The sequence below is a fragment of the Anneissia japonica genome, unplaced genomic scaffold (genome assembly GCF_011630105.1).
Source record: "Anneissia japonica isolate Jap-2015-1 unplaced genomic scaffold, ASM1163010v1 scaffold1005_len2656397_cov198, whole genome shotgun sequence".
NCBI lineage: Eukaryota > Metazoa > Echinodermata > Crinoidea > Comatulida > Comatulidae > Anneissia > Anneissia japonica.
This window is the reverse complement of record NW_022683792.1, coordinates 2,511,023-2,533,191: the sequence shown is the minus strand read 5'-3', so window position 1 is coordinate 2,533,191 and position 22,169 is coordinate 2,511,023. Positions and strand designations below refer to the sequence as shown.

Here is a 22,169-nt window from a genome sequence, read left to right as displayed (position 1 = left end):
TACCAAGCAAAAACAGTTCTCATTTTGGTGATTGGTACATACAGTACCAAAGGTGGTATTAAAACATACAGTACCAGTGGTGGTATTGGTACATACAGTACCAGTGGTGGTATTTGTAATGCACACATTTCCCACAAAGTTTTTTCATACATTCATGCAATGATATTGAGCAACGATATTCAAGAGATTTTAAGCAGAAAGGTCAATTGGATAAGTATAATAATATTAATGGTTATATATTGCACATTTAGAGACATCTATGCGCTTAATATTACTACCCTCAGTCATTGGATCAAATGCATGTGGAACACATACTCATTTCCCTGCAGGGAGAATTCTGTAATGTTGCAGCTGTAATCAGCACATTTTGTGTGTGAACCTACCAGGTATCCACTTGTACTCCTGGGTGAGAGAGACAACCATAGGTAAAGTGCCTTGCCTAAGGACACAAACAAAATACACAGCAAGGGATTGAACCTCCAACCTCAAGGTTGAGGAGCAGAACCGCAACCGTTGCGCCAAACCGCTCTTATTTTGGTAAAAGGCTACTTCTGTGCAAATTCAAAACAACTAACAGAATCCATAAAGTTTAATTACATATGTTACTTATTCCAAACTAAATTGTACTTCCACAAAGTCTACTAGAACTATGCTAAACATTTATATTCACCTGCGTTCAATCATCTTTTAAAACGGTGTTAGATTTAGTGGACAAAAATTTTGGAGTATATCCTATCCCAATATCTTAAAACTTTCCACATAAATACTGCATTGTATCAGATGATAATCACTTTCTGTCAATGCACAGTACTTGTCTTGTATTTCATTTTTCATTTGCCCTATGTTTGTCCTTTTGTAAATGTTATTTTTGTTGTGATGTTTGGATTATTTTTTTATACACACTTTTCTTTGTTAAAAATTTTTAGCCTATATATTGTATATTGTAGTCTTAAAAAATTATGTTCCCTTAATTAAATATTTAAAAAGAAATTGTTACAGAATGATAATACTGTAGTAAATCATTATAATTCATTGCATACTATAGATATTAATATTTGCATAATATTATGATTTTATAGTTCGATATTGATATATAAAAATTATACCATACTCATAAATGTAACAATGGACAGCATTTGAAATATAAAACGTTTTAATATGATATTACTGTATTGGATACGTGTCTGTCATTCAAGTATGTAATAGTGATAGATTACTGTTAAATATTATTACACAATAGCATTCACTACCAAAGCTTAAAGTAGGCTTATACTTTCATGCTCAAGGCCTCAATCTATGCATATTACAGGGCCTGCTAGCATTGGCGCATTTGACTCTGGCTGTAAAGCTTGTCTTTTATATGTAAGCCTACTGGTTACCTCTTTGCTGTAAGAAGACAATTTATTTAGGTCTGTTGAAAAGAGTTTGATGATGAGTTTAAGTTTAAAATTCACAACATATGTTAAATATTGTTTTTGTATGAAAAATTTATAGATACAGTAGACACAACAGATTGAATGTTTAAATGTTTAGGGCTGAGTACAGGGACACGGTAGCCAAAAATCTACTTGCATATATTGTATGGTAATAATTTCCAGTGGGGATGTTAATTGGAATGACAATAGGCTCATCCAAAAATGGAAAATATGGGTCTAATATATTTACTAAGCTGGGTAGGGAACCGCCTTATGATATAGAAAATTAGGAACAAATTAAGCTAGAACCCTAAATACATACTGCCTGTGATAAAACTTAGAAAAATTCTAAAATTCTAAAATGAAATTAAACTATTAAATTAGTCATTTGAAAAGTATCAGCCAAATTGTCAACTTTCAATGAGACAGACCAAACCCACTCAGTTTTCACTGATTTACTGACTTTTCACTATGAAAATCATAAATTGACTACCATCCAATTTATGGGACTATGCAAAGAATATAAGGACAGTATTATTTATTTGCCTTAAACACACAAAAAAGCAATGCAAATAACAAGTTTTTTTTTTGGCCCATCACAGTGTAACTCCAATGATACCAATTAAGGACCTCTGTACCTTTTGTTTATTTTTATATTTCGCTAATCTTCCTGATTCTCAAAGAAGGCATTAATGAAAATTGGTGAAAGTATGATAAGACACTGTCCTAATAGTGCCTATCAATCAGTCAATGAATTGGTCAAGCTAACTGTTTCATAATGACTATAGGCAACATGTATAGCTATTGGTTAATTAGCTTTTGCCATTTGGAGATTTTTTTGTTCATTTTCAAGAGGGATTTAAAATCACTTCTACCATAGCGCATTCCGCTTGAAAAATATTTAGTAGCAAGACGGATACTGGCGCTATATAAGTGCCTTTTTGTTATAAACATTTCTATGAGAAGTCGGGACTATAGTACTTTTTTCCAGCTGCTTCGCAAGGTGTGGCATGGCCTTCATTTTTACCATGTTAAGTTACCAGAAAAAAACCAGAGAAATCAAATTGTTTTCTGCAGTAGTGATCAGCATATGGCAGTCTGTAATTTTATTTATTGATATGGAAATAAATATCAATAAAGACATGTACCTTTGTTTTTATCAATTTTAGTGTTAAAAAGAGCAATTCATTGTTTGAAAGTCTACAATAATCAGACAATCCTTGGGAGGAAAGTTGTTGGACAGGTTCTCCCCTCATGATGAAACCATATGTGGCAAAGACAAGCCAAACCAGTCACTCGTCGCAAATCGTGTTTCAGAGAAAATGGCCAAAACATGCTGGAATGTCAAATTTTTAAAAATCTATTTTATTGCACTAAACTAATCTTTACATATGTCTCTTATGCACATCTAGATGTGTATAAGAGACAGATCCAGGGTTGTCTGCAGGAGTTGTGGTTTATCTTGTTCCTTTATTGTTCTTTAAACAGCTGTATGTTTAAACGCTTGTAACTTCATAAGGAAATGTCCGATTTGAATGATTTTTTTACCATTTTATAGCTATTATTTTACTTTGTAACACTGTATTAATAACTCAAAATAAATTTTTGCGACGAGTGACTGGTTTGGCTTGTCTTTGCCACATATTCTATCATTGATTCTAATATGATCATTGGTTCCTTAGAACTATTATTATTTTACCTTCGTAATTTAATAATGTATTTTTTTGTATTAATATTTACCTGGTATTGTAGTAAGGAACATTAATACACCATCGATATTAACATATTAATTTAACTTTGTGTAATACTTTTTTTCAAATACAGCATTTGTAAATATTAAATTTTTGAATAGTTTATCAAATGAATGTATGATACTGTAATATGTAAATAAACCACTAAAAATGTATGGAGTAAAATATGTTTAAGAAGACAGCAGCTAGACATGTGATTGGTGGGTTTAGTCAGAGAGTATAGAATTTCAAGCGGTCCGACTGCCCTGATTTTGTATGCACGCAATAAAAATTTTAAAAAGTACTACCACGAGATCAATGGTGTATCTAGAAGTCTTGAAAGGAGGGTGCTGATGGGAGGGGGGCACGCGAAGGTGAAGTAGGCGAGTTCGATGGTCAGTTGAAGGGCACTATTTCGCAAAATAAAGTGATTTAAGTGATTTTTAACTACTTGACTGTGATTTTTTGGGGGGCGCAACTGGGGGCATTAGTAATTTTTTGGAAGGGTGTGCCCCCCACCCCACTGCATGAGATAGAGCACCATGTTTACAAATACGTTCTTTTGAAAGACGCCCTCTAGTTTGTAGTACTTTTTTGAGATAAGATTGCGTTCCAGCTGAACCCCGAGTATCGGACCTCTTGCAGTTCTATAGTCTTTGGTTTAGTGCAATAGAAGGATGGGTGTGGTTTCAACCTGTCAGTCATTCATAAAGCAAATTATACTGTCTGTATAAAGTTTTAAATTTGAACAAATTTTGTTTTTTGAAAATGCTTTTGAATAGATTTATTTTAGTAAATTTATATTGTGCCATGATAATCAATTCAGTAGAATAATGGACCATTTATTGAAGTATAATTATACAGTGTAGAGCATTTTAATCATTATTCAAGATTTTTTATGGTCATTACAAATATTATATCAACATTCTTTCTATAATCTTTGCTATTAAATATCATTTTTTTAATGTACTACTGTACTTTGTTACTAATAAATATATACAGTCTGGTGTGAAATCAGGAAAAAATTAAATAAAAATCCAAAAATTGCTTGTTTTTGCTGATTTATTGAAATTTTACTACAAGAATCTGTAAATTGAAATGATTGTTTATGAATAAGCGATTACTTAGTGACCCATTTGAGTCAGTGCAAATGTATATAGGAACAATATTAACACTCGTTAATTAGCAAAACATTAAAAAAATAATCCAATTTATTTACAACTTGCTGTAAATATTCAGATTACATTTTTTCCAGCTCATCACAGTTGTTGAATTAGAATGAGTCTAAATTGTCTATTTAGGAAGTTAGGAAATTTTGATGTGTGTGCATCAGAAAATATAGGAGTGATGTTTTGCCCTACCTGACATGATATATCGTACTGAATACTCAGTACTTACCCAAGTAATTGCGAAAAAAGTCTTTAAGTGGAAGCTCGGCAGTCTAGTAGTTATGGTGCCAGTCTAGTTATCTGGAGGTCGTGGGTTCAATTCCCACCCAAATCACTTGCATTTTTTTCCGCAGGTATTTGGGAATGTACTGAGTATTTGGTATGTATTGTTAACGCATCAAGTATGGGAAGTGCTCAGGTGCTGTTCCGGTAACTTGAATAACAGGATGGTATAAAATAATATAAGTCAATCATGACGTCATCACTGCAACTCACAGTGCTTAATAATCATACTGTGAGTTACTGACATTTATTTTCCAATTACTGAACTGCGAAAATAGGTTAATATTTGCTCTAAACATACAATATATTAAATCTGTGGTTTAGTCTGGATTGTTTCATACAATATATTATTTAGAACATCGCAAATGGTAGCTAAGCAAGCTTTGTTCTCATTGCTGAATATTTTATTTCTGTTTCGGCATCTAGATTCTGTATCAAACTGAAAACTTAGGAAGAGTCCATCTCTGCATGTTATGTGTATATTTGGAAGATAAAAGGTCAAGTGTTTGTACAACTTGATGTAAAAATTAATCAAATATTGGTTTTAAATCTTTAAAATTAATTATTAAATCTTCATAGTCAAAAACTCATGCGAGTGTCATTATTGTTGACCATAGTACAGTACTTACAATACATGTAAACTACCGTTGAATTTTATTTCAAATCAATTTTTGGGAAAAAATACAATTTAAAATTGCTATAAAATATTTTGTACACTATTCACACATTCACTCGCATACATTACAATATATAGTACAAGAACATAACAAAACACTGACATTTTAAATAGATCATTAGATTACAGAGCAAATATTACATTTTTATATAAAATAATTTATAAGTACACATGTCAAAGCATTCATTTCAGCTTAAAAAGTGCAAGGTCTGCTTACTCAAGCATGAAGAGTGTCATAGTGTACAACTGAAATTTTGAAAGCATTACTGTACTAACAATTTCATGGACGTAGACTGGGATGGTGCGGGGTGACAGCAAGTGAGTTAAAATACTAAAAAAACTGGGATAAATATTTAGTTCCGCATTCTAGTATTATTTCCGCATACTCATTTTTCGCACACCCAGGCCAAAACCAGCCTACACCCCTGAATTTCACATTCATTACTATAACTACACTTCTTCCACAACTGTGTATCAAGCGATGAAAACTTGGCTGAATGGTCTTTAAATGTCATCAGCTTGAAATGCTTTGATGTGTTTATTGCATGACAAATCGCATCCATCCCTGGCATGATGTGGTGTACAGTAGTTAGCATCCATCCCTGGCATGATGTGGTGTACATGGTGTACAGTAGTTAGCATCCATCCCTGGCATGATGTGGTGTACAGTAGTTAGCATCCATCCCTGGCATGATGTGGTGTACAGTAGTTAGCATCCATCCCTGGCATGATGTGGTGTACAGTAGTTAGAATTGCAAGCTGAGGGTTTCCAAACTCTGAATACACATGTCACAATTTTTTTAGAATTTTAATAAGTTAACTTTTTTTTAAAATAAATCAGTGATCATCTTGTTGTTCGGTGTGCTCATGTTGTTTTGGTTTCCTCTTTTTTTGATGCTTACACATCTTGCAGTCTTCATCATCATCGTCGCTACCGCTACTTGACGAGCTCTCGTCAAACGTGTGTGGTTTCTGATAGATGCAGCAACCTTTTCAAAGAAATACATAACGTGTTAAACTTATATATTTTTGACAAAGACCAGTGAGCCACAGTACAATTGTTGTAAAACCATTACTTATTTATTTAAAGTTATCAATTTTGAAGAAATGTGCATCAAATAAAACAAATTAGTTTTTGATTTTACGTATTTTCCCCACACAACTTAAGGGTTTAGCTAGTCTAGACAAATAATATAGAAACAGTATACATATGCTAATTTGTAAGAAATGTTCTACATCTAATTTTCAATTGACAATATAGAAACTACTGATAACTTAAACAAATTAAGAAATCCAAGTGTTGAATGTAGTTTTTCAAGTTTAAATACAAACATACAGTAGGAAAGGTCTACAGTATATCTATTACATTAATTAACCAACACTTACACTTTGATTTCTTTCTCCCCATATCCTCATTATCTACTGTTCCTTCTTTCCAATTCACTTTCTTGTCTGACTTCGGTTTTCTTAACTTCAATGTTACAGATGGCTTTTTTAAAAATAAAAAAAAACAAGAAAATATCATCCATTAGGTCTAGGCCTACATGTAAACACAAACGATCAATTTAATTTCTGATATGTGCCTATAAGTATAATTCTAGGAATAATCTATTTTTTGGCATAGTGTTACTAGGCCTAGGCCTAGATGGTGATCTACTACTAGTCCCTTATCCTAGAAAATTAAGGGTAAGGCCCTTGCTTCTTTTGCTGCGGCGACAGTTGAAGACGCGGCTCGCTCGCCTAGCTGGGAGTTAGCTTGGGCGGAACCCTACCGTCCTAGGCCTACAGGCTAGCCTAACAACATCATAACGTCTTAGTCTACCACTATAAAAGTATGTTTTTAAAAAGTACATACTGAAGGCTGTTGTTCTCCAGTTTCAGTTACAGTTTCAGTTTGTGTTGTCAAACTGGCCATTCCTTAAATCAGGCGATATTTATTAGAATAATTTCGGACATAGACAAAACCACAGGATATTGATAATTGATGATGTTGACAAAACTAAAGGTGGCGCGATTCACAGCAAAGGTAGGGCAGAGACTTTTTTTACACAGCCTCAACCCGGCAAGATGATCGGATCCGATTCGGCGCTTTAAAATGGTAACAACCAAAAACGTCAATTTGTCCCCTTTACCTTAATAGGATTTTTTTACGTACAGTCTTACAAGTAAAGGAGTCTATATGATGTTATTTTAATTGAACTAAATTAGTTACAATAATTATAATTTTGTAAAAAAAGAAAATTAAATGCAACTTCATATAAGTTATAAATATGAATTAGAACAGCAGAACTTGTATTTTTGTGAAATGCAGCCTATCAATTAATGATGAAATATTCTTATTTTACATATTGAGCTTTATGAACAATATACTACATGCAGTTATTGACAATTTGAGTCGAGATGTATTTCATGGGCATCCTCGATTGAGGCTGTGTGAAAATGATTCTTTACCGCATGAATATTTCTTTTGAAACCGCGCCCTCACGTTGACGATTATCGCTACAGTATTTTTTAAATCACGTGACATGCAACCACCGGACAAAAATTGGGTTTGTGTTTGTCCGGTGTACAATTGCTGTGTGGCGTATGAGTTCAGATTGTTGTTGGTTGGTACACTACGTTTATTGTGGTATTTTGTCACCAAACCACTTACAAAATGCCAGTAAAGCATTGTTGCTATGGCTGTTGTAAATCGGACTCAAGGTATCCAGAACGGATGATTGGGTTGCATTTTATTCCGTTTCCTAAGCCAAAGTCACAGCACGAAAAGTGCATACGATGGATTGAAGCTTGTGGGCGACCCCAAAGTCAGTTTAATGTGGGTCGTGTAAATAAGGATACCTACATATGTTCTAAGGTATGTGTTGATGGTATTTATTACTGTAAAAAATAAGTCGTTCCATAATTTAATGAGATGATTACGATACAACAATAGAGTGGGCTAGAGTCGAGGTCTAGAATAAAATATCATTTTTCTATTCCAAGCATTTTAAATACGACAGTGGACCTACAGAGGAGTATCCCGACCCAGTACTTTATGAAGAAACAGCGGTGAGAAAAACAAGACAGCCCAAGAAGAGGACAACGGACATGCATAATGTGTATGTAAACCAATATTATTTTGAATTCATTAAATATATCATATTATGTATGAAATAATATGTTAATATTTATTTCCATATGCGTACATGATTACACTGTCATTATCATATTGTTTACAAGTAACATTTAAAATTTTAGAAGTGCATCAGGAAAGAAACAGCTTATCTTAAATCATGAGACCAAAGGGACACAGACGTACAACAGAGGTAAATAGCACTGGGTTTGGTTATTTTGGGGTTTTATATACAGTACGATCAAAAACAGCATGCAGGATGGGATACAGATCAAAGCAACTTGATGAGACAACTGTAAAACTACAGTATATGTGTATTTTGTGTGTGTATACGTTTGTGTATGTATACTGTTCACAAAACTTTGTAAATGAATTTTAATTTTCTGACCAGTCATTAATTTTCTTCCAAGATGCTTTCGTGTATATATAGATACACTGCTCCCAAATTTTTTCCACCCATGAAATAAGAAGTAGAGTGAGTTGGTTTTTGAGGGGCTGAATTCTGCAGGGGTGTTTGGTTTGTTGAAATCAAGATACAGAAGTTTATAATACTTAACTACAGCATCATAATTTTATTATTTTTACAGAGTACTATGCACTGAATGTTCTTGCTGCTTGTGTCAAGGTTACAGAACTTGAAGATGAAAATAAAAAATTAAAGGAAACGTTGAGACAAGTCACCAATGAACTGGAAGCATACAAGAATAAAGAGATGAAAAAAGACACAGACTCGTGTTGAAGCTTCTGACTATACACTATTTATTTTCCTACTGGAAGCTCTTGCAATACCCGATGTAAAATATTATTTAATACTTATATTTTAATTTCTAAATTATTACATAAATGTTGAGTGATACATAGCAGATTTCATACAACTAAGACTTAATCTAGTGTAAAATATGGATTAAAAGTTTATGTTTACAGAAATAAAGGATAGCTTTTGACATTTTTGTGCAAAGAAAAAGCAAATGTTTCCTTGGTTTTGTCTCGTAATGTAATATAGTTTTAAAATATTTATTTTTCTTCCAGAAGGAACAATTCCAATGTCAATCTTAGATTTATCAAGCCATGATTCTGGCTCAATGTCATAATCATCATATTTTACCGTATATCTTAAAATATATTTGCTTTTCCTTTGTTGGTCAACAACGCAAAAGGCAATTACAGATGTGAATATATTAGACACTGATTAAACCAATGTAAAATGTAAACATAAATAAATTAACATAAACCCATTAATTTTGTTACCCTTAATATTTGCAAATAAGCTAATATCACGAAAAAACAGTAAGATAAACACAAGCCACAAATGAAACAAAAGATGGACTGGAGTTATTTAAGACACACTGATAAATCATGGACCAACATAGTTTTACAGTACATTAATAATAAAATAACATTTATGATTGGAGCATACTTAACTGTTGCATAGAAATATTCTACACATTCCAATGATATATAAACCTGCGTAAGATACCATAAAACCTCGAATTGAAGCCCAAAAGGCTTAATCTTGAGATTAAGCCCATCTCGAAGTGAAGCCCCCTCTTTAGTTTGCAACATTAGCCTCGAAAAAAAGCCGCCCATTGGCTTCTTTTCAAGAAAGCATAGGGATCTTTTCGAGAGAGTACAGTACAGTACAAACACTGTACATGAATTTCAGAAAACAAAATAAATTAAAAACAAGCTTGGTTTATACCGTAGTTTAGGTGATTTAATGCCATTTAAATACACTTCATGATACAGATTGATATTACAGTTGCCTTATCTTTTGTTTTATAGTACAAATTCACAAAACTTACTGCATTCATTTTGAAAAGAAGCCCCCTCTTTTCTTTGCAAAAGTAGCCTAAAAAAGAAACCCATCTTGAAATGAAGCCCATCTCGAAAAGAAGCCCATCCAAAGTTCACAAAAAAAACCCCAAAAAACAAGAGGCCCAGGGCTTCAATTCAAGGTTTTTTGGTATATCTACAATATTTCAAGATTATTTTAAACAAAGTATTTGTACAAACTAATCTAAAAACTTTACGTGCATTGCATTTGTAAACACTGAGTATTATATATTCTACAACTTGTATCTCTGCATATATATAAATAAAAGATATCTTTAAAAATATTCTTGGCAAACATGACAAAGACTCTGTAAATACGATATATTAAAAAAATATATTATGCATATTTATATCAGCTGACTTGTACATTATTTATTTCATACACTTATGTAAAAGCTTATAAAACTGAACTTCCAACTATACAAAGAATCTTAAAGAGGTCAAGGGTAAAAATTGACCAATCAGGTACATCCTGTATCGATATAATGCTCTTCACTAATAGTGAGTGTTTTTGGATTCATAGAGTATATATTATTACAAACTTTCTATGTGCTATATGTCTCATGATGCAATAAATAATGTTTATCAAAACATAAGCACCAAATATATTTCCAAATTGAAATATAAAATGGTCAAATCCCTATCTCTATGCAATAATTAGGTTGATAACATTAGGTGGCCACACAAAGGTTTTTTATTTTTTATTTTTGAGGCCACGACAACAATGATGTTGGGCCGCATCTGGCAAGTGGGCCGCACTTCGTCCATCTGTGCTCTATGTCAACCAAGGCTCAATGCATTTGTCAAACACAGTCTGATTGTCATGCCAGGATGTATGCGCTACTCCAGAGATGGTGTAAGTTTGAATTCTGCCGCTATCATGCATGCTTTGCAAGCCAAATGAATCTTTGAGGAAAACCTATTTAAAAAAATTGTGGAATCAAAGTGATCAATATTTTAAGAGTTCAGCATTTTTGGAAACTCAGGGAAATGAAAATTCATTTGAAAATGTGGTAAATGAAATATAATATAAATAATTTTAATAATGAGGTATGTAATAATTAAATTATTAATTGTAAATTTTAATTATTTTTATTAAATGTCTTAGACCCAAACAGCAAATACTATTCTAAGTGGCATATCCCAATAACAAACAAAGACAAGATGCTCTAAATAATAAAGTTTCATTTGGCTCATTGATTGGTTGTGAGAAAACATCATGCTAACATGAGAGGAATTGAACCCAGGACCCTGGGATTGGAAGGCAAGCATCGTAACCACCAAACTCCACTCCTTATTTTTATAATAGCTTACTGTATTTTAATGATAATTTTTAAATTGTTATATTATTTTTGTACTGTACTTGTATGCAATTTCCTCTGGCCAAAGATTGCTAGCAGTTACATCTCATTATGGACATTTTTATACAAATATTTGAGCCTTTTTTACAAGTGTGTTTCCCAGAGTTGAGTAGCTGTTGTATTGTGGTAGCTTTATGAAATCAGAAATGAAACATTATTTTCTTCAACTTACTTCTTGATTTGTCATCTCAACAATGTTCTCATTTGCATCATAGAAGCCAAATTGACTGCAAGAAACCATACCATAGTTCCAAATTTAACACATGATTCTTACTCAATGTACAGAAAAAAAAAACAACACACGGCTAATGAGAGCCTCACTCACATCCATTGCATGGCCACTGAGCACTACAGAAGTCACTTTAATGCCGGGCACTCGCTGTGTTGTACGGAGAATCTAACTTCATTCTCTGTGAGCGCCAGATGACGGAACACCGTCTGCTGATTGTCGGTGGCAGTGTGAACGGATCGTCATTGAAAACGATCTCTTGCGGCGCGCGCCGTGTTGTGTTGCGTTTTCCATAGAATCGTGTCGGATGACTTAGAGAGGTGCAGTGAGTGCTTAGCTTTACACATGACATATATAAATGTTAAATGTTAATAACAAATGTTACGACTTTAAGGAAATAATATGTACCTTGACTGCCATGGGGTTATGACCCCATCATCTGGCCCGCCAATCAAAATTAACTTCTTTAACTGAAGAAAATTTTTCTTCCATTCTGAAATGAATGAAACAGTTAATAAATATTAGTGAACGTTTGAATTAATATTAATTACAATTTTAATATTGTTAATTTTATTGATACCTGTGTTTTTGTTTTTCAGTTTTATAGTATAGTGGTATTTTCATATCGTATGTGTAGTAATTTCCATTGATCATTTATATAGTATAGTACAGTATTATATTTTATTAGTACACCTAATTGACATATCTTAACAGATGGAAATGGTGCACAATGACAAGTTCAGAGGGTAGAGAGTGACAATTACTTTAGAAGCTGTCTCTTATACACATCTAGATGTGTATAAGAGACAGGTACAGTACAGTACAGATGTCTGTCTCTTATACACATCTAGATGTGTATAAGAGACAGATATATATATATATATATATATATATGGTCCTGTTTTTCTTTCATTATAAGGTGAGTCATAGTGTGTGCTTAGCCATTGAAACTTCCAGTTATCCTGATGATTATATCAGGATATATCTTGACACTTTTTGTTTTGGGAGGTGCTTTTGCCGCAGGAAGGTAAAAGATCAGTACATTACAGATTCTAGTACGCTGACCATGGAACAAGTTTGCCGCAATATTATTATTAATTTCTGTCTGAAAAGAGCTTTATTAAAAAAGATTTGGGATAAGCTTCCTAATGTTTTAATGGTGACCAATGGAATCGTGTTGCTGGTACTTTTTACTCCTACATCTGGTATTTTTTACTCCTACAACTACTAAACTTGGTCATAAATAGAAGAATGGTCTTGCAGTAAATTTACCAAGACTCTTGGAATTATAAGTTTCATTGTTGAGCGGTGGAAGGTATATATTTTCTTTCAAGTACTTCTCTCGCTGATGAGGATCTGAAGTTAAAACAAAAATTTAAATATTTGATATTTAAAAAATATATAAACAAAGTATGTCCATCATTGACATCATCATGAAAGTGTAACATGTATTGCTAACATTTTAGCAATAGGAATGACGTTTTTACCCTACCTGACAAGTTATCATTCTGAACTTCAAGTGATTCAGGTAGGAATCGAATCCACAACCTCTAATTAACTAGCCTGGTGTCATAGTCACTAAACCTGCACCTGGGCAAAAACGTCATTCCTATCAAATTTTCTGACACAAACATCAAAATTATTTTAGCAATAAATTTGAAAACTCAAGCCACACTCCTCTTCCTGTGTAACCTTGACCAGGTATTTAAAAACCTGAATCCAACCTGGATATGGTGAGTGCATGGTGAGTATATGTATTTGCATCAGTATGTGTGGGGTGGGGTGAATCTGTGAGTACGAGTAAAGAATGGGGTATGTGGATGTGTGTTAGGAGAAAGTTTGATATATCCATAAGGAATAAAATTATACGCGTGTTTACCATTCCAATAATTGCACACTGATACAACCTGAAAAGCTTCTGTGTAACATATTCTAAAAGAAATGAAAAAAAAAATATTGTAATACACAATAGTAATACATTGTCCAGCAGTTATTTAGACCTACCTACATAGAACTTACACTAGACATCGCAGAGCTAACAAGCAAGGTGCATGCGCAAAAAATTTAATGATTCCGTTCTCCCCAGGTCACCAATTACTTAATGTCAACTTCACGGTCAAACTTTACGCTTTCGGATTGACAAACTGGGCTCAAAGGACAGTAGACACAATAATGCTTCATCAATCTAGGGGACTATTTAAATATAAATATTCATATAAGCATTGAATAATAGTAAAGCACCAAGGGTAGTCTCCTCTGCTTTTTATTGGGGGGGGGGGAGTATCCCTGGTTCAATTGTATTCCACATCCTTCTTGTCCTATCAGGTGCTATCGCTTTTTACCATCCTAATCCAAAAAAAATCTCTCCCCCCCCCCAACCTTTCACTCAATCAGTGTTTTCAACCCTGACCAGAAGCAGTTAGACAGCTCGTTTGTTCAAGACAACTTGTCAGACCATTTAACCCCCACCCTCATTGGCAAATCTCTGGAGCCACCACTGACATGTTACAACCAACTGCTGACTTACTTGTAAACATCTTCCCTGAACTTTGCTCGGATGTACTTTTTGACGACATCAGTTACTAAAAAAAATATAATCAAAGAACTTAAAAATAAGACAGTGAGTGATAATCATGGTAATCAAAGCAGATAAAACTTTTTGTTAATGATGGCAATGGTAGCAAATTCTGCATTAGATCTATTAAATGAAATGATGCAATCATGCTGGATTCATCTCTTTTAGCCTGTTTTGGCGTGTTTTTTTTTCAATTTATAGTTTTGGAATAATAATTACGATAATAATAAAAGAAAAATAGATGCCACCATCATTTTACAGAATCTGCAGTTGGTTGAATCTGTGTTGCCATTTTTGTTTTGCCTTGAAGTTTAAATACAATCTTTGAAAATAACAGAACTGTCCATCCCAGCATATTTATATTCACCCCATGCTCATCCTCATCCTTCATTCGTTTATCCACATATGTCACCTTATGTAGTGCATCATACCAAAAGGCATCTATGCATATTAAGTACCGTAAATGCTCCAATAAGCGCCGGTCTCGAATAACCGCCACAACCAACTGACCCTTTTCGCTAAGTGCCTCTCTCGAATAAGTGCCGTGGCACTTAATTGAGAGTATAATTATATTACCGTGTGTGTAATGAAACACTTTGATACAATGTATAAAGTTTTAAAATGAATAAATAACACAATGAAGACGCAAGCATTTCTTTAGTTTATTTACAATGGCGTAGGACCCATGATAGGCCTACTGAACTACGGGAATACGTGAGGTAAGTAACATGGCAACGGGCATTATTTTTTATAAGCGTCACGCTGAAGCCTCCAAAGATTTTATAAGCGACACGGCGCTTATTCAAGCATTTACGGTAAGTATTTCACGCACAGACTATCAACATCACTGCTGATTGTGCATTGTAAATCACTACCACAACTCCCCACTTACCACCGTACTGGCCTAGTAGAGGACATGATAAGCTGATAAATGTATCAATTTTATGATTTGGAAAAGTAGCGATCAAACCTCGGCAGATTACACCTCCTGTAAATCAATACAAAATAATAATATCATAAAAAATGATGTTGTAAAAAAAAAATCCCTATAAATAGTCAAATTGTACAACAATTAAACATTAAGCAAGAATACAAAATTGTATTTTTGCAATATTGTTATGGTGGATAAAAGGGCAAGACTATATAACATACTTATTTTCACTTTACACACAAACTTGACTATACATGCAATCTTACTGTAACATAAGTTTAAAGAATCACTAAATAAATACCTTGTGAGTAGCATAATAGGTGTATTCCTTGTGGATTATTGTCTACAACTGCCTTCACATCACTCCGGAATTTTTCCACTTGGCTCCATAAAGGGGCGAGACTGTCAGGTCCATCGAATGCTTTAATAACAGTGATGTTTGTCCCTGGGTGGGCCTGTTGTAATTGTTAGATATTATTGTTGTTATTTTCCAAGCTAATACAACCAATTCTAATATTCTTCATTTTCTCTGCTCCTCTATTTGTATTCATTGGCAACACCTGCAAGAAGGCAGGGGCTTCATCTCCCATTGAATACGACAAGCCCCTTTTGCGTATGACTTGTCCAATAAAAAAAGGGAAAAAAAATGTTGGCAACACCAGCCCCGAACTCCCACCCAACAGGGCTTCGCTGGCATCCATCAAAAATTGTCAGATCTCCATGTCAGGCAGATGGACTATACAACACAAAACCCTATATGAAATATGCCTTTCTTACCTTTGTAACCATCTTAACAAATCCATCAAAATGTGTAGGATCAGAAAATATTCCATGAACAATTACAAGCGGCTTATAGGCATACACTTGGTGCAGGATGAGAGAAGTGAGTAACAGTTGCAATAACATGGCCATCTTGGTTACAGTATGCTTTAGTTGAGGGTTTAAATAAGTTTCCTGCAAGAAACCAGTAAGAAAATCTAAAAAATTAGAACAATCAAATATTTTTAAATACTTTTTTTTTATTTTGAAATTTTTTTTAATTTTTTTAAACATTTATTTCACTGGTTAAACACAATTAAAATTATAAAAAATTAAATTAAATTAAAAATTAAATTAAATTGTTAAAAATTAATTTAATACTTTTTAAATATTTTAATAATTTTTTTAAAATAATTTTTTATTTTTGATATTTTTGAATTTATATTCAGGTTTGTAACATTTATCTCACTGGTTACACAAAAGAAAATTATCTAAAAAATAAATGCTTTTCTTGCCAAAATAACAGATACTTAAATAGTATACTGCCTACACCTTGGTTAGAGTTGTAAATCAGGTAGTGAGAAACTTAACAATAAAAAATATAAAAAAATATAATAAAAATCTTTTTTGTTTTTTAAATTAACTTGCTCATTTTGAAGTAACAAATATCACCAACTTGAACATAGAAATGAGTTTATTTAAAAATGTTTACCCATAATTTACAGCAAAAAATGATAGAATACTTCCAGTCACTGGAAGTATTTTTATAATTTTTATCATTATCCAGTATAAAAATCAGGGTACACATTTTTTTAATTCATTAATTCCTATGCTCAATTTAATAATTTGTATGTTATTGAAAAATGAGCAAGTTGATTTCAAAATAATTTTTTAAAATTTTTTGTCATTTTTCAGGGAACAATACATCTTTAATTTGCTTTGTTCTTTATTTCATAGACATTCACTCTCTACTGTTACATATTAAATCGAAATGTGAAAATCAGCTCTATTTACAATTGCAACCTAGTTTCAATTCAAATTTCATCAATAACCAATAATTAAACAGGATCAAGATGAACGATAATGTAGATGATGAATAAAATATTTTTAAAATGTTAAAGGAAATTGATATTGCACATGTACAAAGGGTCCCAATTTGGAAGAAGTCCCTCACTTTAGGGTTATGAATTACTTCAAAAATATTATCTTTTTGCTCTTGCTAGGGAGTAACCCATCCCAGTCAAGAAATTCCCCATCCCACAGGGAGTAGTACCAGTACTTTCCCATCCCTACCGGCAATTTCCAACCCCACAAACAACCTCCTCAGAAATTACCCACTTTTTTGCAAAAAAGATGGTGTTTTGTTTAAGAAATGAATTATATTCTCTTTAAGAATTGCTCTTCTTAGATAGCCATGCAGTAGAGCAAAACCTTTACAGTGGTGGTCATCTGCATGCAACCACAGGCCAATCACAAACACATCCTTCATTATAAACTATGCTAAAGAATTAAAGTAGTACAGTATAATCATAAATAATAGTACTCAATACCTTTCAACACTTCATCCTATAAAAACACAAATAGAATAAGTAATATTAAAATACTCACACTGAATAGTAACTGTCTCTTATACACATCTCTTTGATACAATGTATAAAGTTTTAAAATGAATAAATAACACAATGAAGACGCAAGCATTTCTTTAGTTTATTTACAATGGCGTAGGACCCATGATAGGCCTACTGAACTACGGGAATACGTGAGGTAAGTAACATGGCAACGGGCATTATTTTTTATAAGCGTCACACTGAAGCCTCCAAAGATTTTATAAGTGCCACGGCGCTTATTCAAGCACTTACGGTAAGTATTTCACGCACAGACTATCAACATCACTGCTGATTGTGCATTGTAAATCACTACCATCCCTCCCCACTTACAACCGTACTGGCCTAGTAGAGGACATGATAAGCTGATAAATGTATCAATTTTATGATTTGGAAAAGTAGCGATCAAACCTCGGCAGATTACGCCTCCTGAAAATCAATACAAAATAATAATATCATAAAAAATGATGTTGTAAAAAAAAAATCCCTATAAATAGTCAAATTGTACAACAATTAAACATTAAGCAAGAATACAAAATTGTATTTTTGCAATATTGTTATGGTGGATAAAAGGGCAAGACTATATAACATACTTATTTTCACTTTACACACAAACTTGACTATACATGCAATCTTACTGTAACATAAGTTTAAAGAATCACTAAATTTATATCCTTGTACAATTTCATCTATGAAGGGAAATTCCTTTATATATATAAATAGCTCACTATCTTGTCTGGCTTTTGTTAGCTAGCAACCAATTAAAGTTCGATTTAGTACCAGTAGGAATTGATATAAAAAATGAACACAGCTTGGTTAAAGTATGTACGTGTACAGTAAAAAAAAAGGCAAGTTGGATTTTTTTTGCCTAAGCTACATTAAAGCAGTTTGTCAGATCTGTGTAGTTTGAAAACTGCCTGGAAAAAACATTTTCAAAGATGAAACTGTGCAAGTAAATTTGTGCAAAGTTTTGGAATGTAGGCATAGTTTATCTGTATTATGCTAAAACTTTGAAGGTACCACCTACCCCTTCCCCCGCCCAACACTACAGTAACGCAAAAGTGATCCCCTTCGTTACACACTCAAGTCGGTCGCTGCTGTACTGGCCTATTGTTAATTAGGTTATAGTTTTGCTTTTTGATAAAAGTGTTTAAAAAAGAAAAGGGTGCACCGTTTTGTGGAGCAAGCCCGTTCTGACTAGGCCTCTGTAGCGTGAGGACGACTAGGCTTGCCTAGGCCTCGACCTCAGCCTTACCTAGTCAACCTTACCTTCGAGCCGCAGATGGGGTATTCCCCGTCGAGACTAGGAGGCTAATAGTAAGTGGCTTCTAGGCATTTCAACAACAGTGGAGCTAAATCTGATGAAAGTTCCCAACTTGGTAGGGTTTCATATTTTAAGAGCTCATCTAAATCTCAACTTTGCTCTTAGTCTGACCCCCTATTAGGACGTTTTCCCTTCTACGTTTTAGCCAAAAATTAGGCCTGCTCTTTCCTTGGTTTTTCTGGCATTATGTCGATGTAGCGTAAATGCGGGATACCAGTTATTCGAGCGAAAATAGGCAGGGCCAATTAAAAATATATCTATTTATATTTATTTTTCATTTTAAAAATTAAGTATCGACACTGGAATATGTCCTACTTTTAAACTAATCCTACTTTTTCTTCAGGACCTGGATGGGGGGGGGGGGGGGGGGGGGGGGGCCCCGTCGGGGAGTGCTGGCCCCACCTTCGGGAAGAAAAAGCACAATTCGTCGGGGAGAAAAAAAATTATATGTATTTTCTACATATTAGTAGTCTATACCTATACAATCGATTAAATAAGCCTTTGAAACCCCTAAATTGTCAAAGTTTTCGGGGATCCCCCCCCCCCACGGACCACTTTCGAAACCTTTTAATCGAAGCTCGAGGGCGCCCACTCTGCTTTCGTCGGGGAAATCTGACCCCTCGTCGCATCGGCCCCCCCGTCGGGGACGTCGCCCCCCCCCCCCCGTCGTGCAAATCCTGGCGCCATCCCTGTTTCTGGGCTCCCGCTTGGGATCCGGCGATCCTGGCCAGTGTATAATGTAGGTTTCCGTTTTCCAATAGTTTTTGTCATTTTCAATCTTTGTATATTTTGTTACTGTAATCTTTTGTCCGAATGAATGAATAAAAAAAACAAAAAAAAAACACGGATGGCAAGAATATAGATAGGCCTACTATGTATGCTTATTTTCATTTCATTTCATTTAATGTACCTTGTTGTGCTAGGCTGAGGCAGGGCCGGTACCAAAAGTGTCGACCACTTAATAGGAGTGTCCCCTGAATAGGTTACTCTTTAACTTAAGGGGACACAACCAAAAACGTTAAATTGTCCCCTTTGTAGGTTTTTGGCACACTATAGTCATACAATGAGGACATAGGCCTATTCTTTATAATTTTAAGATGAAGATCGAGTTACGATGTTACTTGAACTAAATTAGGCCTATATATTAACAATAATTTGCAATGCAAATACACCTGCCTATGTATGATGAAATGAAAATTAAAACAACAATAGTTGTTCCAGATCGATTCCAATATGAGAGACACAGCAGAATCAATAGAGCACCGTAATACTTTGAACCAAGGTAAAAGTTCAACTGTATGGATTTGAATCCTGTGAAAGCACACACAAAAAAATCCCATTATATGAAAGCTGAGACAACTATACAAGTCTATAGTTGTCTCAGATGAAAGTTACACAGAAAAAATAAATTTAAATCCCATGATTAGTTTATAAAATAATACACACAGTGGGCCTACACCGACGTCCATTTTAAGGATCAAGAAAAAAATGTCATTTTGAATCTATAGTAGTTGCAGTGCTGCAATAAAAAATGTTTTTGATGTGGATTCACGTAGGCCTTTGTCTCAAGAATAAATAACTAAGTAGACGCACAATAAACAGCTACGATACTCTTGACTAGTAGGAGACATAGAAATAATTAATTTACAATAAATTAGGTAAAAACAAAGGAAACAGAAAAGTATGGTAAATAAATGATAAGTAAAAATAGCACAGTTTAAAATTAAAAAAAACAAAAAAACAGAAAAAATATAAATAAACAAACAATAACAAATTAATTTCCCCTCGTTTCACGGAAAAGTGTGCTCCTAAGGTGTCCCCTTAACTGGGGTGTCCCGAATGAGAGGTTCTACTGTATTAAAAAAGAAAGAATATACCGTAGTAAGTAAATAGGGCCTATAATGACACATTTTCTTTTAAACGGAATGTTCGGAACTATTTTTCCTGGAAGTGGGAAGCGTAACATGATAATAACTGTAAAATTATGACGACGGTGATGATGATGATTTGATGGTAATGAAATGAGGATGATGTCAATTCTGGTTCTATGTGCACCGTTGCCACCATTTCAATGCAAATGGTACATTGAACCGGGCTTCAGAACTTGAGTTGGTGGATGATGATAATGATGAAGATGAGGTGCGTTCGGGCGAGTTTTTTTGTGGAGTCCTGCTCCGTTTACAGTTAAATTCCAAAAATGAAACTGAAAAGCTCGATAAAAATTATCCTACAGTCCAGATTGTTACCCTATATAATTACATACGTATGCCGCTGTTTTAGTTATACTACTGTACAGTACTTCCATTGCCAAACGAATGAAAGTTTATCCTGGATTTATACGCCCAAAATGCACATCTGCGATTATTGGGAGTTTTCAATGTAGGCCTTATGTTATGAAGCTTATTGTTGTAGGTTCTTCGGTCATTTCATTACTGTACTTGATTAACATTATGCAGTGTAGGCCCTACCAACGCCAATGTCCGTTTCTTAATTAAAGCGTGGGGTGACGCGCGCAAGGGTCCAGGGAAACTTAATAAAATAATTAACGCATAATACCTTACTTAGGTATGACGTCAGGGGTTAATGGTTTTTTGAAAGCCGAGTTCTGCACGAACCGGTAGACCACCCGCCGATACAATACCGGTAAAAACGTACCCTATGTAAATTTTCCCCGGTTTTCGCTCGAGATGACGACGATGATGAATTAACTTATTTTCTCCTTTTTACTGTATTACCTTTTGCTTTATAACTTTTGTTTTTGTATAACTTTCTCTTTTGGCCGTTCCAGGCCTAGCCTGGGTTCCAGGCCCTAATTTTAGGTTACTCACTCTTTATTGCACTTAGTGCGCGCCATACCTAATTTAATTGGCGTCCCATACTCGATTAATTTTTTTCGAATTAGGGCCTGGGCAAACGATTCATGCGTGCAATTTCCCACATCAAATTTGATGTGGGATATCGTATGCATGACTGATTTTGTAAATCACATGATTGGCTAACTTCATGCATATTAATCAATCTTGGTAAATTTTCAAAATTGAAGATGCGGATGTCTCGACTAGAACAAGCTCCAGCTTCCTTTTGGCTACCTACTTGAATTAAAATAGTTTAAATATAATAGTTCTGGCCTGCTGAGAACGACATGGACTGATAACCGTAGGCTATA

The 22,169-nt window shown here is 34.1% G+C and overlaps 4 protein-coding genes across 6 annotated transcripts in view; 2 read left to right on the top strand and 2 right to left on the bottom strand.

The window, feature by feature from the left end:
- Nucleotides 1–5,900: 5,900 nt before the first annotated feature.
- Nucleotides 5,901–7,286, bottom strand: LOC117102590 (E3 ubiquitin-protein ligase PPP1R11-like). Its single transcript, XM_033242920.1, has 3 exons — nt 7,128–7,286; nt 6,659–6,761; nt 5,901–6,261 (listed from the first exon to the last, which is right to left on the bottom strand). The coding sequence occupies exons 1-3, from the start codon at nt 7,185–7,187 to the stop codon at nt 6,110–6,112; spliced, it is 315 nt and encodes a 104-aa protein (XP_033098811.1). The 5' UTR covers nt 7,188–7,286; the 3' UTR covers nt 5,901–6,109.
- Nucleotides 7,287–7,798: 512 nt separating this feature from the next.
- On the top strand, nt 7,799–10,138 carry LOC117101283. Its single transcript, XM_033241245.1, has 4 exons — nt 7,799–8,129; nt 8,258–8,373; nt 8,513–8,580; nt 8,975–10,138. The coding sequence occupies exons 1-4, from the start codon at nt 7,929–7,931 to the stop codon at nt 9,124–9,126; spliced, it is 537 nt and encodes a 178-aa protein (XP_033097136.1). The 5' UTR covers nt 7,799–7,928; the 3' UTR covers nt 9,127–10,138.
- A 128-nt stretch (nt 10,139–10,266) lies between these two features.
- LOC117102563 (lysosomal thioesterase PPT2-A-like) lies at nt 10,267–19,214 on the bottom strand. Of its 3 annotated transcripts, none has more exons than XM_033242890.1 (10): nt 18,935–19,214; nt 16,094–16,270; nt 15,618–15,771; nt 15,278–15,373; nt 14,338–14,392; nt 13,690–13,742; nt 13,083–13,166; nt 12,219–12,303; nt 11,754–11,808; nt 10,267–11,139 (listed from the first exon to the last, which is right to left on the bottom strand). In XM_033242890.1, the coding sequence occupies exons 2-10, from the start codon at nt 16,226–16,228 to the stop codon at nt 10,996–10,998; spliced, it is 861 nt and encodes a 286-aa protein (XP_033098781.1). In that variant the 5' UTR covers nt 16,229–16,270; nt 18,935–19,214; the 3' UTR covers nt 10,267–10,995. The 3 variants fall into 3 exon arrangements, with proteins under 3 accessions (XP_033098781.1, XP_033098762.1, XP_033098771.1); XM_033242871.1 differs by having other exon boundaries at nt 18,949–19,214; XM_033242880.1 differs by lacking the exon at nt 18,935–19,214 and adding an exon at nt 17,684–17,689.
- Nucleotides 18,488–22,169, top strand: part of LOC117102574 (ubiquitin-like protein 5) — a 10,642-nt gene continuing 6,960 nt past the window's right edge. The window contains exon 1 of the mRNA XM_033242902.1: nt 18,488–18,527. Coding sequence (XP_033098793.1) covers nt 18,503–18,527 — 25 coding nt within the window. The 5' untranslated portion in view covers nt 18,488–18,502. The remainder of the gene's footprint in view (nt 18,528–22,169) is intronic.